At 36.9% G+C, this 24,374-nt stretch overlaps 2 protein-coding genes across 5 annotated transcripts in view; both read left to right on the forward strand.

Annotated features, from left to right (window-relative positions):
- The first annotated feature begins 2,083 nt into the window (after positions 1-2,083).
- LOC127857394 (serine-rich adhesin for platelets-like) lies at positions 2,084-3,181 on the forward strand. Its single transcript, XM_052393790.1, has one exon. It carries the CDS (start codon positions 2,084-2,086, stop codon positions 3,179-3,181), a length of 1,098 nt encoding a protein of 365 aa, XP_052249750.1.
- A 16,041-nt stretch (positions 3,182-19,222) lies between these two features.
- The window catches only part of LOC127857948 (estrogen-related receptor gamma-like), a 93,891-nt gene continuing 88,739 nt past the window's right edge, over positions 19,223-24,374 (forward strand). Inside the window, exons 1-2 of one of the 4 annotated variants that reach the window (XM_052394726.1) lie at positions 19,223-19,382; positions 23,032-23,110. The gene's annotated coding sequence lies outside the window, so the exon portion shown is untranslated. The remainder of the gene's footprint in view (positions 19,383-23,031; positions 23,111-24,374) is intronic. The other 3 variants (XM_052394731.1, XM_052394729.1, XM_052394730.1) reach the window with 3 other exon arrangements.

A 24,374-nucleotide genomic window follows, 5' to 3' on the forward strand; every position in this document is an offset into this window, starting at 1 on the left:
TTGTGAAGTAAAGTACCCCCTACTGCGCTTTGAAGCAGCACAGTGCTCGGCTGTTTTAGAGAAACTATTAAGGTAAGTCCAAGGCCCATAACTTCGCCAAAGAACAATTGACCAGAACAAATCTTACACTTCATCTGTTAGGCATGTTCGTTGACTTATATACCAAGCTCAATATCTGAAAACATTGGTTAAAAAAACTTCCAACAACGGTTACTACAGAGAAAATTTCCTTTAAGTCCAAGCCAATAACTTCGAAAAAATCACTGGACCGGAATGAATTTCACATTCTAACTGTAGGTCATGTAGGGCTCGACTCGCACACCAAATATCAGCTCAATATCTGAAAGTATTGCGTAAAAAAGTCCGGAAAATGGAATGCCGCAACAAGAGACGGACAGTCCAACTCAACTGCTGTTATGCCACCTGTACCACGAGGAATTGTCAACAAAAATAGTTAAACATTTTCAAACATTATGATCAGGGCTTTAAGATTGTGCTTAAAGTGTTGTCCCAGATAAGCATGTTCAGTTCTTAAAGGCTAATCTGACAGGGAAAACACTTTCCTCCTAAAATGGATTTGGTTTTGAAGAAACTTCCTTAAAACAAGCAATTCCATAAAAGCAGAAAGTGACAGAGCGTTCACTTGAATTCTGACGCAAGGAGACTTAACTTCCTTGCCTTTTTGATGTTAAAGAAGTCCTTTTCTCAGAGGCTCATATGTTAAGAAACGTCTTAAGGCACTTCAATTATAACCCATCTGAGGAACAAATATCATAGGAATATAATTATCTCAGACGATATTGTAGAGAGAATTTTAAACACAATAACAATCCATGGTTTAACATGGATTGAGCTCTTTAATACGTCACAAAACAAAACAATCTTATTTCCTTCTGGTATGAAATTGAATTCTTTAAAACTTTCAATAAAAAACAACATAAGTAAGGACTAGAAATGGCGCGGCAGAGGCCAACGCGTATCCCCACGTCGCACTTTGTTAGTAAAATGAGGGAAATGTCTGACCCGGCCCCACCCCAACCCCCATAACTTTTGACCCAAGCGTCAGATCAAAATTCCAAATAGTGCACTATCGCACATATGCGCATAGCTACCATGTGTGTAAGTTTCAAGGTTCTAGTGCTCATAATGTAGGAGGAGATAGTGGCCAGGACGGACAGACGGCGGATATAACCACATTATAAATGTATAAACAAGAGCGCCAAAGGCCCAAGGTCGCTGCTCTGAGACCTGAAGAACTGACCTAATGTGGGCAGATTTGGTGATGTTGCCAGAAGCATATTACACCTCAGTAAAGATATCTTTAATAAATACAATGTAAGCAAGTTAAATAATGAGTGCCCCAGTGTTCCAGCTAAGATTTGAAAAAGGAAGGGGGGGGGGCTATTTTGTCAAAAGGGCACTTTCAACGAACAGAATTTTGTCAAAAGGTCACTTTCGAGCGCGCGGTCTTATCTGGAATGCTCCCTGTTGCATATATATTTTAATGTTATTAATAATTGTTAGAATAAATTTTAGCCTTTTTTATTAAACCATGCAAAGAATATGTCTACAATGAGTAATAAGTTAATAACTATGTAATAAGAGATTTATAAATTATAATATGTTTTTTGTGTTTTAATAATAAAAGGGCAGGGCGGGGCATCAGAAAGGCATGGCGGGGCTTCTGGAGGGCAGGACGCGGCGCCTTTCCAGTATAGCCTAGCTGGAGCACTGTTCAAATTGGGCTACACATTTGACTTTAAGAGTGTTCCACAATAGCCATTTAAAGAAAATTACCAAGATGTTATTCTGACCAAAAATTTGTTTAAGTTTCATAGAGATTGGGCCAATAATGTGACTTCTGGAGTGTTCAAAAGATTTTTCTATTATTTGAACTAAACTTAACTTTCTACCCATCATGACCTGTGTTTGTAAAACAGCCTAGATATCATTAAGACAAAGCTTCCAGAAGATAGGCCAAAAATGCGTCTAAAGTGTTGTTTCTTTCATGACAAACATTTTGGAGCTCATGTGACCCAGTTCGAACTCTGCTCACAAAGCATTCATAGTCCCTTGCAGCAAAATGTCTTGGGGTTACTACTTCAGGGACCTTCTTTGCAGTAACCACTGTAGCGACCTCACTAACGGGAACCACAGCAACCATCTCCCGAGCGGTAGCCACTGCAGCCATTTCCCAAACAGAAACGAATGCAAGAAGCTCCCTTACGGTATTTTTTGCAGCGACATCCATTATGATTACCACAGCAGCCAAATCCCTAGTGGTAACCACTTCAGAGACTTCCCTGACGGTTTCCACTGCAGCAATCTCTCTAGCGGTAAGCATTGCAGGGTCCTCCCTAGCGGTAAGATTTGCAGGGTCCTCCCTAGCGGTAACCACTGCAGCGACCTCCCTAGAGGTAACTACTGCAGCGACCTCCCTAGCGGTAAGCATTGCAGCGACCTCCCTAGCGGTAACCACTTCAGGCACTTACTTAGCGGTAACCACTGCAGCAACCTCTCTTACGGTAGCCACTGCAGAACCTCCCTAGCGGTAACAACTTCAGCAACCTCCATAGCGATTACCACTGCTTCAACCTCCATTGCCGTAACCAATGCAGCAACATACCTAGCGATATCCATTGCAGCGACTTCTCTCTCGGAAACCACTGCAGCAACGTCCCTTGGTAACACAGCAGCAATATTCTTATCGGTAACCACTGCAGCCAACTCCCTTATGGTAACCACGGCAGCGACATCAATTAAGGTTACCCCAGCAGCCATGTCCGTAGAAGGAACTACAGCAGCCATCTCCCAAACGGTAAACACTGCAGCCACTTCCCTTACGATAACCACTGCAGTCATCTCCCTTACAACGACATCCCTCATGTTAACCACAAAAGCCTTCTTCCTAGCAGTAACCACTGCAGCCACCTCGCTAACGGTAACCACTGCAGCGACCTCCCTAGCGGTTACCACAGAAGTCATCTCCTTAGCAGTAACATATGAAGCGACTTCCCTAACGGTAACCAATGCAGCGACATCCCTGATTGTAATTATAGCAACCATCTACACAGCGAAATCCACTGCAGCGACCTCCCTAACGCTAACCTTTCCAGCCATTTCCCTTTTGTGTTGCCACTGCAGTAAACGCTGCAACCATCTCGCTAATTGTAACCACTGAAGCGACCCTTATAGATGTAACAACAGCAGTCATCTCCCTAGCAGAAACATATGCAGCCAAATCGCAAACGGTCACCACTGCAGCGATAAAGCGACTTTCCTAACGGTAACAACTGCAGCGACACTTATGGTAACCAAAGCAACCGTTTACATAGCGATAACCACTGCAACGATCTCCATAACGGTAATCACTGCAGCAATGTCCCTAGTGGTAGTCACTGCATCCGCATCCCTAATAGTTACAGCTACAGCCAGTCCCCTAGCGGTAACCGCTGCAGCCATCCCCCTGATGGTAACCACTGCAGGCACCTCCCTATCGGTTTTCACTGCAGCAACCGCTCTAGCGGTACGCATTCCAGGAACCTTCCTAGCGGTAATCACTGCAGCAACCTCTGTAGCGGTAACCACTTCAGCAACCTCTCTAACGAAAACCACTGCAGGCATCCCCTAGCGGCAACCATTTCAGTGACCTCCCTAGCGATTACCACCTCACTTCAACAACCTCCATTGCGATAAGTAACGCAGCAACATCCCGTGCGATATGTAACGCAGCAACATCCATAGCGATAACCACTTCAGCGACCTCGCTCCCGAAAACCACTGCAGCCACCTATTTTACTGTAACCACTGCAGCGACATCCCTTATGGTTACCACGGCAGACATCTCCCTAGTAGAAACTACTGCATTCATCTCCCAAACGGTAACCACTGTAGCCACCTCCCTTACGGTAAACACTGCAGCGACATCTCTAATTTTAACACAGAAGCCTTCTCCCTAGCAGTAACCACTGCACAAACCTCGCTAACGGTAACTACTGCAGCGACCACCCTAGCAGTAATCACAGCAGTCATCTCCCTAGCAGTAACACTGCTCTTATGTTAATTTACCACGGCAGCTATCTACCTCGCGGTAACCACTGCAGCGACACTAGATCTGAAAGAATTATCAGTTAATTTTATGAAATGGAAGTAATTTTCGGCATAATCGTTATGTTATATTACATGGACATTACAAAAGACAATGACGATTTAAATCATATACACATAAAAGCAGTATTATTACGCAGTATTATTTGTATCGAGCATATGATAACGTGTTTGGAATCGCGGCGATCATTGGACAAGAGGTGTGCTCGTAACCAGTCGAATTCCTGCATGAAGGTTACACATATTGCACAGTTATGTACTTACTTCGAGCCAAGCGTGCTTCCGTCCGACTGCCTCACGCGTCACTTCCACAACGCATTGTAATAACAAGCCGTAATAATTATAATATTTTGTATTTACCTGATCCATCTACCCCTTGCAGGTCGAGGTCATCCTGCTCCATACTTAAAAAATTGCATTGTTAATTGACCTTCAATTAAATACAATTTAATTGTTTTATATTGTAATATCCGTTTTGTTGCGTTTAACATATTGCTATTTTACTTGATAGATTTTAAGTAATGTAATAAATAGAATAGGCAAAAAAGCTAACTTCATGTGTGATTGCATTTTAAAGATAGCTAATAAATCCACTCACAAGTGGTTGTTTTTATGTACTTTTAACCCTTTCAGTGCTGGAACCGAATTTTGAAGGCCTTTGCAAACAGTTTGGATCCTGATGAGACGCCACGTTTTGTTAATCTGATAGTATTCTTTGAAAAAAATCAAAGAAGCTGCTAATTTTAGAAATTCAACAGACGACATTTTAACAGACGACAAATTTCCCAGCATGCAAAGGGTTAAGCACAAGTGTGAAATAATGCCAAAACTAATCACCGTATGGGCGAGGTGTGTCGCGCGCTGCAAGAATTACACTGTGAATCGCTTCACTTGAAGAAATCAATAGTTTTCTTTTTTCTATTAATTGTTTTATTATTAATTTGTATTATTATATGTTTTATCGCGTACTAAACGTTAACATTTAGTGTGTGTAATATAAGACATTCGACGGTATTATAAACACAGTGTAATTCTTAATATATTGAAGGTCAATATGCTAATGGCCCACTAGAAGGTGATTTAAATTAGTATGTATTACAAAAAAATCGTAATGCTTCATGTTTCTTCGAGCATTGCAACTTAATGTAAATATAGCATTCGATCGAGTACTTAATAATACGGTGCCACTGGTGTGTCGCCATTTTTAGTTGGTCGCGCTAGCGGGCAACTAATGTAGAGAGTTTTGCAAGTCAGTCTGCTATTAACTACGCTAGGAACGATAACCACCGCATCTGCCTGTTTATACTTCACTGGTACACTGCAGACAGCAGAGTGTGTGTATGTTATCAATAGTGTTTAACAGCTTGTGCGATGATATTTGCAAGTCAAGTGTTTAACAGCTTGTGCGACGACATTGGCCAGTTTATCGTTTTCTGGGAAAACGGCGCTTAATGCATGTCAAATAAGATTAGCCTGTGCACACTGATTAGCCTGTGCAATGCGCACAAGCTAATCAAGAACGACACTTTCTGATTTTATGGTGTTGTTCGTTTAAAGAGAGCCTCTGGTACTGGGATGACGATTAATGCATATGCATTAAGCCATGTTTTCCCAAAATGAAGCTTAAATTATCTTTTTTATTAATGATTTGAAAAAAATAAAGATAAAAGTGATAATAACTTAAAGTAACCTCGCTGACAAGGCAAATAAACAAAATCACTTTTAAATCAAATAAACAACCAGTGAGTTCGAAATGTTTACCTTGTGGCATTTTTAGTAAACATCTTTAATGGACCTTTTCATAGTTTGTAATTAAATGCTTAATATTGATAAATGTAAACCAGGGGGGCACGCGTATACGGGAGCTTACCGCGTTTAAGTGAGAAAGTTGTTGCAAAACTTCAAAGATGGCGTCGTTTAAGTGTTTTTCGTGAAGGAGTAGCGGATATTTTCACCCGGTAAGCCAGTTTATATTTATATTTCTTTTAAATGAATAAGCCCGTTCGGCTCTACGGTGTTTGTTCTCCCCTCGGTTTTTTGTTTCAAAACCGTAGACGTCGGAATAAAAAAGTTATTGAAGCAAAACCGTCGACAAATTTGTTGTTTAATTTCTTGACCTTCGAGATGTTGGATGTTCGAATATCATTTTCTCTCATAATAAACAGTATTTGTGCATGTGTACAGTAAAATATAACATAAATCACGAATATTTTATTATCTCGACGCGTTGTTACGTCTATTAATTCATTTAATGCCGAGTTATAACGGGTTAACCCCCATTTTTGGAACTAAACTTCCTTTTAAGCACATTTTGGGACCTGACTTCCAATTGATTAACAGCTCTTTCCTATGTTACAAGGTTTTATGCGAAATAACTTTCGTGAATGAATTCCGCATTGATGCGAATGTCTTGGAAAACATTTTCACTTGAAGAAATCAAGAGTTTTCTTTTTTCTATTAATTGTTTTATTATTAATTTGTATTTTTATATGTTTTATCGCGTACTTAACGTTAACATTTAGTGTGTGTAATATAAGACATTCGACGGTATTATAAACACAGTGTAATTCTTACCTGTTTATTTTAACACATATGGACATACTTGTGTTTGAATATGCATCCAACGGAATACTATGCTTACTATTTCCAGATATCTAGACGCCAGTTGTGGTCCATGAATGGGGCATGATATCTCAATCCTCCCCTGATGTAAAATTCCTGATTACATATACTGCAACGAAAGATGCACTTATTTTCGCCCTTTAACCTGCATCATCTGAAAAGACAGTAAAAGAATGGTTAAAAAAAGTTCATAGCAGAATAAGGTCGACACGTCATAAAATACATGGAATTAATTATAATATTACTGAAAGATAAACGTTCTATTATCTCGTACATCAGCCACCACACAACCCATCTTCTTGAAAATAGGTGAATTGATTCAATTGGTCGGCAGGTTTTTCGAACAGCATTATTATAATTCTACAGTAAGTAACGTGATTAAGAAAACACTTATATTGCACCACGTAACATGCTATCAAACTATAATATCGAAGTACACATATACACTTTATTTAAGATGGGTAGGTATATCATGTCAAGCTCTTTTACATATGAAAGAGCTGTTTGTCATTTGGAAGTCAGGTCCCAAAATGTGCTTAAAAGGAAGTCAGTTCCAAATAAGGGGGTTAAACCAATAATGTTTGCCAATAAAATAATTATCAGTGATAAAACGGCGTCGGTAAAAAGAAATAATCATGATTTTATTTTTATTTTACTGTTCACGTGTGTCAATACTGTGTATTATAAGAGAAAATGATATTTGTACATCCAATTTCTCGAACGTCCCGTTAGTAGACAACAGATTTGTGGACGGTTTTCCTTCAATAACTTTTTTATCCCGACGTCTACGATCTTGAAACAAAAAACTGAGGGAAGCACACACACCGTAGAGCCGAAACGGCGTATTCGTTTAAAATAATTATAAATACAAAGGGGCTTACCGGGTGAAAATATCCTCCCTTCCTTTAAGAAAATCCAACAAACGACGCCATCTTTGAAGTTTTGCAACAACTTTCTCACTTAAACGCGGTAAGCTCCCGTATACGCGTGCCCCCCTGGTAAACATTGGATCTTAAAAGCCCCATTAAATAAAAAACAAGAATACAATTGAAGAAACAAAATAAAGTTACCCTCAACTGGGCTCGAACCACTGACCCCTGGAATAAAAGTATATCGTTAAGACCGCTCGGCCATCCTTGCTCATATAATGAGAGATGTATTTTATAGTTATGATACAATATTACGACAACAACAGATCTCTCTAAATTATTAAATCGTTTAATTGTGTAAGTTTACCAAAACGTGTAAAGGTCCCTTAAATGTCTTCAGACTTGCAAATTTAGCAAAGTTAAATACACTGTCAGATCTTACATCATGAATAACTTACAGGTTTAGTGGTTGCCTGTAAGCCTGGGGCCAGAAGATTTAAGCCCAGGAAACTCAATTTCAAAAGTTGGTTACAGTTGGGCTAAAATACGGAATCCGGATAGTGCCGTCTATAATCTCGCCATTTTTTCATCAAGGGCGACACTAGACACACGAAGCGATACACGATATTTTTCGCGACAGTCGCGACGACGCACGATAGTTTGCGCGATAGTCGCAGCGACGCACGATACTAGTATATTAAACACGATATATCGCCTTTTGGGCTACCTACACAAGGGCGATATATCGTTTTAAATATTATTATTATATTATTACAGCGTTATTTGAACAGTACAAATATCGTGCGTCGCCGCGACTGTCGCGCAAAATATCGAGTATCGCTTCGTATGTCTAGTGTCACGGTCTTAAATTATACCGCGATACACGTGATTCGGATAATATGGGCGATATTTGAATAATAAAATATCGTGCGTCGCCGCGACTGTCGCGCAAAAAATAGTGTATCGCTTCGTGTGCCTAGTGTCGCCCTTTGAATGCGAGATACGACACACGAAGCGATACACGATATTGTTCGTGACAGTCGCGGCGACGCACGATATTTTTCGCGACAGTCGAGGCGACGTACGATATATTTAACACGATATTTCGCCTTTTATGCTACCTACACTAGGACGATATATCGTGTTAAATATATCGTGCGTCGCCGCGACTGTCGAGCAAAATATCGTGTGTCGCCGCGACTGTCGCGAAAAATATGGTGCGTCGCCGCGACTGTCACGAAAAATATCGTGTATCGCTTCGGGTGTCTAGTGTCACCCTTGATGAAAGAATGGCGAGATTAAAGATGGCACTATCCGGATTCCGTACTAAAAAGCAGGGCAACTGATTTTTTCAAAGCTTGAACAACTCAATCCAATTAAACATAGATAACAAATTGGCGACTGTGGATCAATTAGTCCTAGGAAATGATTCAATTCCGGCTCACAACACGACATGATGCATCAAAAGTCTGTCATGTCGTCAAACTTGTTGCTCAATCATTTTAAGAAAATAGATAAAGTGTTAGATACACATAACACAACATGTCCATGATTCAAGGCTTGTTATTCTTTAGCAAGGCAATCAAAATTCTAAAGATTGTTGCCAGTGCAGCAACTCATTGCGAAAAAAGAAACGTTTTGTTGTTATTTTGTCTAAGTTATCTCTATAACATAAATAAGAGGATAAACAGTGCACACACATCTCGACCTGTGCTTTAAGACACACTCTTTATAAATTTAAATGGGCTGTGTTCATTTCAAATTTGCGATATAAAAAGCTATAACATAATTTTGATATTCCGTGCAGTGTGTATTACATGTCTGTTGGAAATCGCAAAGAGCAATTACTAAACCTTTCTTTATCTATTGATCTTGTGAAATTACTGAGTATTATTCATTCCCAGTTCCAGACACACATGCTGTCCGAATTGTTTAAGAATATGTGTTGTTATGCGTATTTGTCAACTACCTGCCTAGACCGCTTCAATAAACTGACGTCCAAGTTAATTATTACCAATATATATGCTATACCAGCAGATTTCAGTATCAGCATTATACTGATACTGTTTGACAGACTAGTTTTAGTACATTATTACCATATATTGATTTACTTGCATATTTGCAAATTACCACAATTGTCAACTCTTACCAAAAAGTTTCTTTTTGTTACAAATGCACCATCAAATGTGTATATTAAAGGGGCCTTTTCACAGATTTTGGCATTTTTCAACTTATTAATTAAATGCTTTATATCGATAAATGTAAACATTGGATCGTAAAAGCTCCAGTAAAAAATCAAGAATAAAATTAAATAAAGGAAAAAAAACATTGCCCGGACCAGGTTTCGAACTTGTGACCCCTGGAGTCCTGCAGAATCCTGAAGTAAAAACGCTCTAGCCTACTGAGCTATTCCGCTTAGTTTACATGCTAGACGTATTTTATACGTTATATAAGCAATCTTCGTAGTTTCACAAAATTTAACGACAAAAACAGAACTCTCCAAATTATTCAATCGTTTCGCGTTGCAACGCTTTATAATTTTTTGGTTTTAAAATCGTCAAAAGATGCATATAATGGCTATATAAGACCATGGTAAATGTTCAGTATTACGGTTTCCTCACAAATATCATAACTAAAACGAAAATTTGCGAATCTGAAACAACTTTTTTCAATTTTGTCAATTTACCAAAGCGTGAAAAGATCCCTTTAAAGGGACTTGTTCACAGATTTTCGTATTTTTGAAATATGACATTTAATGAATTAACGTACAAAATGCAACATTTGGAATAGTGTAAAACAATTATGTAACCATGAAAATCATAAAATTAAAAAAGTGCATGCCTTGAGGATCGAACCCAGTACATCTGGAAGCAAAAACCAACTCGCTACATCTTAGTCAAACACCGATGTCGGTAATGCAGGTTTTTGCTAAATTATCTTTGAAATTTTTAGTATTTTCGATCGATAATAATAGAAACGAAACAGATTTCTAACATTTTTTCTTAGTCAGGGGTTTTTTGCTTGTAATCTAATGAATGCATTATTTATTTCATATACATAGTGTTTTTATTAGTGAGCGAAGCTCACAAATAATGCAGCCGCAATTTTGCAAATCAGTATGGATCAGTATGGGCTTAGGTACGGCAGGAACCGTAACCCGTGACTGCCTGTGTGAATAACTCCAGTAAACTTTAGCGTCTGCCTTTAATCACCGCATCTACCTGTTCTCACTGGTACAGTGCATAGAGTGTATTTCACAACTTGTAGCAAAACAACGTTGGCCAGTCTAGTGTTTATCATTGAAATCTGTGCATATTGGCTGCTTTCAGGGAGAACGGGGCTTAAAAGCCGGATCTCACTTGCTTGATTTTGCGGTGGTCAAATATTAAAGGGGCCTTTTCACAGATTTTGGCATGTTTTGAAGTTTGTCATTAAATGCTTTATATTGATAAATGTAAACATTAAATTTTAAAAGCTCCAGTAAAAAATCAAAAATAAAATTTAAAAAAGGAAAAAAAAAGTAGCCGGCGGCATGGCTCGAACCAGTGACCCCCGGAATCCTGAAGTAAAAACGCATTAGCCAACTGAGCTATCCTGCCAAGCATACATAAAATGCGTATTTTATACGTTATATAAGCAATCTTCGTAGTTTCACAAATTTAGACGACAACAACAGAACTCTCCAAATTATTCAATCGTTTCGCGTTGCAACGCTTTATAATTTTAAGGTTTTTAAATCGTCAAAAGATGCATATAATGGCTATATTAGACCATTGCAAATGTTCAGTAATACTGTTTCCTCACAAATAATCATAACTAAACAGAAAATTTGCGAATCTAAAACAACTTTTTTCAATTTTGTCAATTTACAAAACCGTGAAAAGATCCCTTTAAAGAACATTAACTAGTAGGCTGGGTTTATCTGCCAGTGATTTGCTGCTAACATTAGTGTTTATAAATAGAAACACGTGTTTGTGCAGACAGCATTTGGAATACTGTTGAATCTGTATTTACATATTAACTTGATTTGAGTCATTCGCTAGCTACTGGCTGAGAGAAGTTCATAACCTTTCAAGTGAGCGGTGCTTAGCATTTACAGGGAAATTTGAATTTCAAGCAGACACCAAACAAGAAATATCTTTAAAAAAGATATACGGCGTTGATAGTTTAATGAATGAGATCAAGGATAGCGAATGTCTTTTTTTTGTGCAGTTCTTAGCTGCATCACACGCAGTACGGGATGTTACGCGGAGTTTTCGCGGCTTATTTTACATTTTTACATATTGCTGGTCATAAACCTATAGATACAAAACAGAAAACCAAAAGAAGAATGGAAGTGAAATTAAAACATACGAGTCAACCGGCCACACGATAAGTATCCGTATTTATAGGCGCGTTCTTCGAACAAACCTGTTTTAGTGGTTTGATTCGATTATTAACAGTATCGATAATCATCGCGCTCATGCTTAATACATTGGTCAATATGGTGGAATAATTATTGTTAAATTAATCAAAAATAATATTTATCATTGTTTTGTTGAAAACACATTAAGAATCTACATATTTCTGGTCTAAAAAAATTCCAGGTCACCTAGTAAACGGATAGCGTATTTATTATATAACTATTATTTTACTGGCCGCGAACTCCGGAGATGACCTGTATATAAACTCTGACATTCATACACTGGCCGCGAATTGACCCGGGTTGAAATGCAATGTATTAAAGTGAGGCCTCGCTTCCACTGCTCTTTATACTTTTACATGTTAACATGTTGACAAGAATATGGAAGTAAGTACTAAATATGAGAACATAGCCTTTAAATATAAACGCGTTGCGCTGGTAATTCTCTGAAAATAAAAGGTGTACGCACAAACTGTATTTATGTCGAGAATTGAGTGTAAAACTGTTCTATCTATTAAGCCTTTTCATTAGAAATTAAATTGTTTCATGCAGTAAAACAGTGTTACAAAGACGCGGATATGTTTCCAATGTTTTGGTGGAATACTCAAATCAGCCAATGGAATAAATGAAGTGTATTCATTCGTACCTAGCCGCGGGAAATTTTATTTGAATTTTATTGGACACTTACAAAGGTCAGGAGAGGTGAAAAGCTGGCTTAATTCAGCTTACGCCGAAAAAACTTTTTATGTAAGTCAATAACTATATAACTTTCAACCACCAAATTACACATACATATTGTTTGTATACTAAAGTATATGCATGCCAAATTTCACTGGAAAATATTAAATACAAACTTAAATATTATGAAAATAATTATTTTTGTTTTCTGCTGTTTACACACCAGTGTACAGCTGAAAAGTTGACATTTTGTGAGTTTGTGGTCCTTTTATACTGCTTCTCTGGTGTTTAATGCATGTCAAATAAGATTAGCCTGTGCACACTGATTTCTCTGGTGTTTAATGCATGTCAAATAAGATTAGCCTGTGCACACTGATTAGCTGTATCAATGATTTGAAAAAAAAACAACACATCTCGACCTGTGTTTTAGACACACTCTTCATAAATTTGAATGGGTTGTGATCATTTCAAACTTGCGATATAAAAAGCTATAACATAATTTTGAAAACTGAGTTGCGTCTAAGATTATACAACAGCGAACAAATTCAGTGCCTTCAGCGCTTTGATTGTAATATGTAATGTTGCTTTGCTTTGAACAGGTCCTTTTCTTTGATCAATTGTAAAGGGCTATATACATACCAATCACTGATTTCAGAGCATCCGCCCCTGAGATTTAAAACGTCAAAATGATTAGTTGAATTGTCTGTTATCTGTCTCTTATGAGTACGTTAATTGTTGCAATTTAAGGTATCCTGTCTGAAATGAGGAATTTAAGAAAGCGAATTCCTTGGAAAGTTCAGTGATATTTTGTCTACATTTCTCCAATAGTTTGAAACACATGGGACCGTTACTTTACTTTTACGACATCTCCAAACTGTAAGCGAAACATGCTCTAAACTCACTAAAGGACAACACTGCAATTATTTATGTCTGGTTTCAAATTTCAAGGTTCAAGGGTAGGTTTTCTTATCACATTCGCATTTGGCGTTCCGGATGTCGACAAATATTGCTTAGGCAATACATCACGTACAGATTATGATACCATTGAAAAAAAAATTAATCTCGAGTATACTAATCGTTTTTCATTTAAGGCTTATATACCATGGTGAAATAAGTCTCACAGGGTCAATGTTTGGCGTTATTTTACATAAACAATAGCATATGTTTACCGGTATATTTCAACTGGATACGCGTTTAACGATTATCAAATCGTTAATCTTTTAAAATGCTTTTGCACGAACGAAGTCCTTCGTACGTAACGTGGTCGTAAAGACGAATTGTAACAATTTCAGTTGGTATTGTCATGCATAAAGCTTGTTTGACGAAGTCCAAGCAACAAAGCAAATCGTATGTTAGCGCGTCAGTTCGATGGCACAGTTATTTGATAATGGGGGGTGGGGGTGGGGGGGGGTGGGGGGGGGTGGGGGTGGGGGGGGGTGGGGGGGGGTGGAGAGTGGATTTGACACGCGCGGTTTCGCACGTAGACTGGTTGTGAGTAGGTTTTATAGCATAATTGCTGTTTGTTGACAGAAATTCGAGATACAAATGGGACCAAGATTTACTAATCACATACGCACACTGATCTACGCGAACGTGATGATAAAGTAGATGGAATTTTTTACGGTAGATGGAATTTTTACGACGCTATTTGCCACAAAACATTAAACAAATAGATAGACCATGTATAATGGTTGGTACACTCGATTCTCACATAGGCGACACGGGTTCAATTCCCGTACCCGGCCGCATGTGAGTTTGGATTTGTGGTCACTATACCGGTCAGGTGGGGGTTTCATCCGGGTACTCCGGCTTTTCCATGAAACACAAGACCACGCTTATTTAGTAAAAAAACATATGTCAGTAACAACGAATTAGCTGTAAATTGCAGCTATACTTCAAAATTCGTCCCACCTTTCGTAAGTCTAGTAAGTTAATTATGTATATAGGAGTATTGGGGCACATTCCGGGTCCACACATAATGTAGTCTCTCATAAACTTGGAAATGCACGCACGTATATTGATACAGTTTCTACACACAGCATGCAACTGTTGCATGTCTACACTTACGCATACACATACATGTATACTTAAGGTCATGACCGAAAAATACTGCTTAGGCTTATATTGCTAAGTTGTGTTATCCATTAGGTTTTGTAAGAGTTCACATCCGTAATATATAACAGTATTCCATCCATTTCCATATAAAGAGAGAACAAATTGCAGTTTGTTGGATCGGTTCCATGTCGCCGTATCCGCGTATCTCCCTGTCCATGCCCCTAGCCCAGTTCGTCAGCCTTTGTCCGTATGCTTGCCGAGTAATTTAATTAATTAACGTGTGCTGTTGCGGACAGACAGAAAAAGTACGACCCACCTGTAGAAAGATGACCGACAGGTTGTACGGCGTGCTCACTCCAATAATTAAGGTACTTATTTGTACAATTATATGTAATATGGAATGTTAATGCATCCAAACAGTAATGTATAGTGAATCAACTTACCATATGGTGATATTGTTTATATAGAATTAAAAGTTTGCGAATAGCTTTAGGGAAAGTGCAATTTGTGTAGCTCCTTAAAACCAATGTGTTTCATGATGTTTCATGCCTTGTTATATACATTGTTTTGCGCCTCTCTGTTTCACAACTATTCCCTTGAAATAAGAAAATGACCACAAAATAGAACGAGGTTTTTCTCCTGTTGGTTCAGTTGATGTTTAACTTTGTGTATTTGGACTCTGTTCAATGTAGACCAATTTTAGGAATATGTTTTAGAGAATGAACGACGCTGTTGTATGGCGATAATAAGTAAACATAATTTCAATAGTTATACATGGTAATTTAGGACTATATTCAGAAATTGTTAACATGAAAATACGTAGAACACACATTTTGGAAACCAAAAAAGAAAAATATAACACGGATATGTCTGGATGGGAACTGCTTTCAACCGAAATATTAAAACATGACGCGGATATGACTGCATGGGAACGTGCCTATAATCGAGGTACGGATATGGACCCGAATATGTAAACGCAACATGAAACTTCTAATTTTTTTTGCCATTGTAATTCAGCCATATACTGTATCTAGAGCTCAACAATAATTCGCTCTTTATCACGAAATCCTTTTATAACGAATAAATGCCTCCGGTCGCAGCAAACGCATTTGAACTACCAAATTTTAACGAAAAGGCTTTCAATCCACGACCACGTTACAGTTCGAACAGGCAATAACCAAACTACGGTAGTAAGTGCCGTGTTCGTATATCTTTCGAGCATTTTCGAGATACATGTATATCCGAAGACGTCTACATACTGTCCCTTTCAAGAAATGGTCTGCTTTACATAATTATGCATATTGTATGTAAGACTCAGAACAACAATCCAATCGAGCTATACAGTAGTTTTGAACAAAACTGATCAGCACATTAATAAGAATTCGGATGGACGGGCAAAGTAGAAGGTAAGCTTAAAATACACGAGTAAACATGTATTCAGCATCTACAGCACGATAATATTTCGTTGAATTTGTTGTCCACACATAATGAAATTAAACATATATATCATATTTCACAACTTATATTTCAAAGATCTACGTCTATGGTATGTTTTCTCAACTCTATCTTTATTGTTCATGTTAGTCACTTGTGAAAACACACACACACACACACACAAAACGAGGATAATGGTAGATCTATGAAATGGACGTTTATAAGTACAGATCTACCAATCTCCATGCAGAGTTGTCGTTCCTTGCTCTCACATACAACTATGCTGGTTCCCGTCAGTAGGTTGCAGATCTACGTGATCAAAATTATGCTTAGCAGGCCCGTAGCCAGGGTTTTGAAAAGGGGGGGGGGGTGCGAATTTTTGCCGGCAAAAAGGGGGGGGGGGTGGAGTGTGCGGGAGGAGATGTCCCCCTCCTGCAATCGGGGGCTTTGGAGGTCCTCCCTCTAGAAATATTCGATAATGAAACGTAAACTCCTGCATTCTGGTCACTTTTTGACTGTATTTAGAGACTGAAATTATGGAGTATTTTAACATGAAATTTCACTTTCATTGACCATACTCAGTGACTGATTGACATGAATATGATATAACATACATGTATTCCCCACCACGTTTTCCAATAACCACCTTTTTATGCTCCCCCAAAATTTAGCTCCCCCAAAATTTATTTTGGGAGGAGCATATAGTCGCCGCTTCGTCTGTCCGTGTGCGCGTCTGTCTGTCTGTCTGTCCGTCCGTGCACAATTTTTGTCCGGGCTATTTCTCAGCAACTAATGACCGGAATTCAATGAAACTTTATGGGAAGCTTCACTACCAAGAAGATGTGCATATTATCAGCGGGTTCTGGTCGGATGATTTTTGACAGAGTTATGGCCCTTTGAAATTTTCTGTAAAAAAATATTGTCCCCCCAACTACTGTGCCCTCAAGACGTTTTCTTTTATCTGAATATATAGTGCAATATTGTGAACAAAAAACCTTTGGGGAGCATCACCCGTCTCCGACGGTTTCTTGTTTGATCAGTCACGGATATACATGTACATCATTTTATACGGTGTTTAACCCGACACTAGTATGCGCGCACACACTTTTTTTACATATGCAACAACAAATTTATAGAATGTTATATCAACAATAAGAACGGTATAAAATATCATTATTTATTGGAATATTGGAATCTAAAATAAAATTGGTGTGTTTTACCATTCCAACATTCTACCATTCATACATCGAGAAAATTAAATGGAAATACAACATGTATTTGACTTTTTTGTCAAAACAATTGTTTGTTTGCTACTATGGGTAGCACCAGAGGCATTGCATATTACTCTAAACAAGATTGTATTGTACAACAAACACTGATTAACAAAACTGGGTCTTCTCTGATCTGCAACAATACTTAAAAGAAATCAAAATGGTACAACTGGTTACTTTAATATTTTTTTTAAACTTTTTTCTAAACGAATTTCAGAAATATAGAACACTTAATGCTTCATTAAGACCCTATAACCACAAACTACTGGCCCTATGGTCTCAAAGTCCTTAATACCAGGACGTTGAAGAAAAAAGATGTACCTATTTGCCCATTATATGCTCAAGATCCGTCACAGTTGATGAACATTTAACGCTGACGCCCATCTGATCATATGTTATAACGTTTTAACTTCATTATAACAACTGTTTAAGAGTTGGACATGCCTAGTGTCAGGTTTGACATAATTAAAACATTGTGGGAAGTTATGTATGGTGAGCAGAACAGACGTCATTAAGTGTTGGTAAACTACAAAAAACTACATTGCTTTGTAGAAATTATTTGTTTTCTTGTCATTCAGCAAAAAAAAATATCCTGTCTTGACCATAGCTGATATTTTGTTGTGGAAACCCCTTTAGGGGATCCGAAAATGGTTGTACGGGGATATAACAAAAAGATAACGCAGTCTGTCGGAAATGCTGTGCACAATGTATAATTGTTATAAATCGTGGTATTATGCAAAGTTATTAACCAGTGACTCATTAGTCTTCGGCAATAGTCGAAGGGTGTCCTTTGATTTCAGTCATTTTCGGAAGCTGACATAACATTCCGCTAATAATCATCTTAAATGTATTTTCATTTTCATAAAATTATTTATTCAAGTAAATCAAATTGTTTTTCAAGCCGTTTAGATAATTGTCGAAAAAGGTTATTGGACTGGGATTTCAACCCACAATAAGAAGGCTTCATCATTTTGTTATGATATCTATTAAAGTTATAACTTTAACAGACATTAATAACGATGACAAAAGTTACAAAACAATCATTCAGTATCAAATATCCATAAATAAGTATCGATTTTATACGGAGTAGGGTGCCAGGCTAATAATTTTTCATTATACAGAAAACAAATATCCATTTATAACAAAGATTCAAATTCCATTTTGCGCGGACCGGCTTCTTAGATCTTTTCAAATTTTGCTGTCAAAACTTCTGTTGATTTAAACAATTATACGGTTAAATATTGTTAATAAAAAGCATGCGCTATCTAGGAAATGACTTAATCGAGATATGAATGATATGGTGACCTGTCGATGGAATATTGAATACATTATTATAACGCTTAAATACGAAGACTCACTGGGTTCCTGGAAAAATATATAACCGTTTTTGCGTAAAATAAAGTTGGGTGCAACGTGCGTAGTACGCTTATTTTTACTTGTCAAAAAAGATTGGGTGCGAACGCACCCAACGCACCCCCCCCCCTGGCTACGGGTATGCTAAGTCATATGAACTTGTATTTAAGTTGACAGTACAATAACAAATATTTGTTACAACTATGCATATATGACCCACACTGTCATTCTCCTAGCAGAGTTGTCGTTCGTGCCTAAACATACGTGAATGTAATGAACCGCTGTGTAAGAGAGCGCCAAACTGTAAAGTTTACGTCCATTAAATTTTTGGTTGGTATGTCTTCTGTCGTTGATGCTAGTTATAAATTCCATCGCCCCGTGTTTTAATTTTAACACGTCGGAACTTAATACGTCCTGAATTGCTGACAGTGATTCATTTACTCGTGTTTCTGTCATCCGGGCAATTTATCCATGGCTGGTTATAAAACAAAAATAGCGACTGCTAGAGATATTCTATTTCGATAACTGACGGAACTTTTCTCTTCTGCGGGAAAATAGAAATATATATACAAGCACAGGTACACAATGCAGGTAATCTACGTCCCGTATTCTCTCGACTCGGTACGGACAGGGAGCAAAATCACAACATTATTTTACTTTTGGAAGATAAACGATATTCGTCTATTTTGGTCGCAGACTTCAGTTCAGACTGAGGAACCGGCTAGCAACCGGCTTCACGGAAACTGGTAAATTACAGTCTAATAAGGCTCAAAAGAAGTGAACATACCTTTGGTTCGTATTTTTATAATGTTTTATACTCGAGTTTGCTGTTGTCATTACCCGGAAACGCTTCAAATCCAGTTTTACTGTACTGAAAATTTCCGTTTTGTCATGCTGGTCTGGTTACCTCCCCTGAATAATAAATGATAAAATTGCATCATTTTGCAGACTTCTTTAATATAAGATCCCAGGAAACTAATTTATTACTTATCCCTTACAGCTTACATAAGGATTAATCAATGCAATTTAAGCGGTAGAGCAATTACCCTCTAAGCATGACTAACACAATCTTAGTCAGGTATCTGTTTATTTCAATAGTTGTTGATTTTAGAGTTATAAGTGAGACATTAAATACCAATTAAGTGCCATCATTTTAAACCAGGTTTTGCGAAGGAAAAAACTGGTTTAAGATTGGCAAATGTCGGTGGGCGGGCTGGCTGATGGGTGGAACAAGCTTGTCCTAGCCATAACTAGAGCTCCAGATAAGGATTTGTGAAATTAGTAACGGTACTGCCACTGACAGAAATAGCCAGGTCAACACATTTTATAAAATTGAAACAAATCTGGGATACTTATACAAATTCTTTTCAGGCTTTTTTTCCTGACTTTGTGAAGCGGCCCTGGCCCCTCACTTTGTGAAAAAATGAGTCGCGAACATGTTAAAATTGTGAAAAATTGAGTCGCGAACTTCTTAAAATTGTGAAAACATGAGTCGCGAACTTCTTAAAATTGTGAAATTCAATGCATTAGTATAGTTAAAGCATGTTAAACACTTGAATATTATCAAAATTTCATTTCCTTAAGTAATGCAATAAAGGCATATTTTCCCTCTATGAATACTGTATTTAATACAATAACATCACATATCAGAGCTACAGATAAGCTTTTTGGGGTAATTGGGTAATACCCTTCAAAATGAATTGGGTAATGGTAAACGTGATTGGGTATCCAAAAGTATGATGCCCGCTCATATAAAAAAATAATTGGGTATTTGTACCAAAACAAACAAGTGTATTGGGTATTTCCATAAAACGTGAATTTAGCTTCTCAAAACCGTACCTACATAAAGTCACTGTTATGTATTCAATCGCAGTATAGGTTGTTCCATCTTTCTGCTATCAGATTCAACAATCTGAAGACAAGGGAATTTTCTCAAGCCACTCATCGAATGTGTTTCTACTTGTTTTTGTTCCAATAATATGGGCCAGTACTTTTGTTTTAGAAACCCAACACACCCCATCATAGGGATTAGGGGTTTGGAACAGTATTGTGGTAGTATAATATAGTGTATTTTGACCAAAAATGCCCCAAACAAAATTCATTATAGTCATCAACTATGCCATTTGCAATTGTTTTATACTTAGATTGTTTTACTACGACAAAAGAATCTAAATGTTTTTGTATTTTTTTGCGCAACTTTTCGTCTGCCTCGAGACGCCATTTTGTTTGACTCGCATTTGTTATCATCTAGATGATTGGTAAATAAGTTACCAGATAAAAACAAGCGCTTGTCGATTAAGACTATTCAAAACGGCCAAAACAAAACGGAATTTTTCATTACGCATGAAGGCGGCTCGAATTGGGTATCGGCGATTTCTTTTGCGTACTGGTACGCACAGATTTTAAAAAAATTGCGTAGCCACCTATTTTTTATTGCGTATTTACGCAAATACGCAGCTTATCTGTAGCTCTGACACATATACATATATCTGTTTTGCAAAACATTCATGTACCAAATGCAACTAAAATACCTGGTCCCAACACTTCTTTACCACAGGAAAAACATTTATAAACATAGAGCATTTCAAGGGCACATAGCTCAGACATGTTCTGGACTTTACAGCTTTAAAACTCTGTTCATTTTACTCTTGAAAATATCAATAATTCTCTCAATATCTGAAAGGAAAATTCCTTCTTCATGATATTTTTCATGTTCTGTGAGCCTGACCCTCGCCAGTGCATGGTGATCTCCCTGGGAAGTTGTCATTTGATCTGAAACATTAGGTATACATTGAACAACAGTACTTTTGTAAGAAATGTAAACGAGTTACTTTATTTTTCAAATTTTTTCACAAAGCATAAATAGACTACTTACAAAGTTTGAATCATGAATATGCGTCATGAATTTGCATTTTAATTAAAAAAATATATATGAAGGGACCACATTATTACTTTAACCAAGATTTACAATCGTAAACAGATACGAATAACAAGTCACGGTCATCAATATTAGAGGACGTTTTGACTAGCTTCCAAGTTTCATCAATACATAGCCGCGGCAGATGCTTTCACTTTTATCAAATGACTTCTTATAATGTTATCATGTGCATGTTTTAAAACTTACCCTTCTATAGAAAGCTTTTGTTTCTTCACTGTTATCCAAATTTTCTATAATACAGATTATTTGCGTTTTTTAAATTTTCTTCGTGTAGTAACGAGTGCTCCGCATCGCCATTTTTTTATAGTGACGATGCTAGGCAGTGCTTTTACTATTAACGCCGGTTTCACCGGTTACACAACACTTGAAAATTGATTAAAACAAGCAAACATTGGTAACGCGAGTCGACAATTTTTCGCGAATTCGGAATTTAAAACGAGGTTTTGAAACCTATATTTCTGTTCGGGAATGTCCGTTTTTGACAGTTTTGAGCACGAAAAGTCAGTTTTTCACGTTTTAAAACAGCCGTTTTTGTAAATATTCACGGACATGTCAGGTTTGTGAAGTGGCCGTGTCAAAATTGTGAAATGTCCGTCCACGGCCAGTCGCAAAGAAGGAAAAAAAGCCCTGCTTTTAAAAGACACTTAAGCAAAATTAAAACTCTTTATTTGATTAAAAAAATATTGCCAAATAAGCAAGATATTGAAATTTCAAAAATAGGAACTAGAACTTCTTTTCTGTCAGTTTTTGACGATAAACACAATATTGTACTTCCACACATGTATTGAAGGGAATTTGTGCATATTGTACCCAATGCTAACAATTGCATTTAACATGTTATTTTACAAGCTAAAACTGTATCAGTTTCTAAATATTTTCTTTGTAATTTCCCATTAACTTGTATGTGTAGATCGCCTTATCACCTGAGTATTCCACATTATACCATGACGGGTATCCAGGAACCTGAAATGAACAGTGTATTGCTTTTGTTTCACAATCACATACATGTTTATGATGTTTTAATGCACACAATTTGTTGGCTTGAATGTTAAATAAATTTAGAAGATTATATAAAAACAATATAGTATAATAATATACATGTATTATATCATAATTTTGTTCCGTTCTATTAATAATCCAATGCCTATGAAATAATAACATGATATTTAATATACAAATATGAGTATCTCATATATTACTTATATATTTTACTGAACATATGGAATATATATTGATTAAAAAACTTAAAATTAGAACTTAACTTACTGAATTCTGATGTATTTTTCTTTTTCTTTTTTGTAGATAAATGAATACGCAAAGCTTAACTTAATTGGTCAGCTCAGTGAATGACACGCTTTTCTCCAATCCAAATTATAAACAGGTTTGTAGTGTTAACTGAACATGTTTAGATGTTTTGAGAATTGTTGCTCTGCTTAAAATGGACTATACTTTAGTACAAGAATGTTATAAATGCATTTAAAATTCTACTAGTGAATACCTTATGGGATAATGTGAATACAACTTATCTATGAAAAGTTGTAGGGAAATAAATTGGAAATTTCATATAAATTCAAACAATGTTCTCTACACAAAAATTACTAATGCCAAATCTATAATACATGATTGTGCTAGTGAAATATGATAGGTATATACCATGCAATCTTTGTCAAATATTCGTTAAATATACTCTGCATTTGGATCAATTTTCTATTTTTATTGACTCATTTGTAAGAAACATTTTAGAATTCATTAACGGTATGTACCTGACAATATAATTATTTACTTGCCACATTCTAGTGAGCAAGTTTTTATTTCAAAGTCTGCATGCTGTACAATTAATTAGTAAAGTGTTTAAAGCATGGTAACACTGAAGTGACCTTTATGTCAGACCGAAACTATATATCTACTGGTACTGCAGGAATTTCGCTTTTCTGTCGCTACCTGAAAACCGGGCTTGATGGATACTCTTATGAAAAAAACAAAACAACATATTACGACACAGTACCATACAAGATTTAGCAATCCCAAATTAATTTCTTAAAAAAAAAAAATTTAATTATTCAGAATTTAAACTGAACTGAATATCTTGCTCTGGCAATCATTCATAAAAATTATCTGATTCGATAATTCACATGAATTCTAATTCATATTGATATTTGCTGATTAGTTTTTATAACATTCAAATTCTTAACAAAATCTTTAAGTAGGATTTAAACTCCGAGTATGATATAACATGGTTGAAACACTTGTTAATTAAATTCATTTTAAAATTGGCCGACTGGTACATGTTTAGTAGGCTAAAAATATAAGCTTGAAATTTTAACCTCTTCTTTCTTTTCCAAGTCTTCTTCAGTAATAGAAGACTCAATGTGCAGCTCCGAGTTGGAATCAGACAGAAAAAGGTCCTCACTCATGACATTCTAAACAATTAATGACACATGCCAATAAATCTTAATGATTGAAAAATTGTTGATATGTACATTATTTTTAACCAGGTTTTCTGAAGGAAAAAACTGGTTATTAGATTGGCGAATGCGGGCGGGCTGGCTGGCTGGCTGGCGGGCGGGCGGAACAAGCTTGTCCGGGCCATAACTTTGTCGTTCATTGTGAGATTTTAAAATCATTTGGCACATTTGTTAACCATC

This window comes from Dreissena polymorpha, chromosome 14 (genome assembly GCF_020536995.1).
Source record: "Dreissena polymorpha isolate Duluth1 chromosome 14, UMN_Dpol_1.0, whole genome shotgun sequence".
In the NCBI taxonomy this organism is placed as follows: Eukaryota; Metazoa; Mollusca; class Bivalvia; order Myida; family Dreissenidae; genus Dreissena; species Dreissena polymorpha.

Bases quoted from the DNA above. Each gene is read 5' to 3' on its own strand.
- LOC127857394 (XM_052393790.1), top strand. From the start codon at position 2,084: ATGTCTTGGGGTTACTACTTCAGGGACCTTCTTTGCAGTAACCACTGT.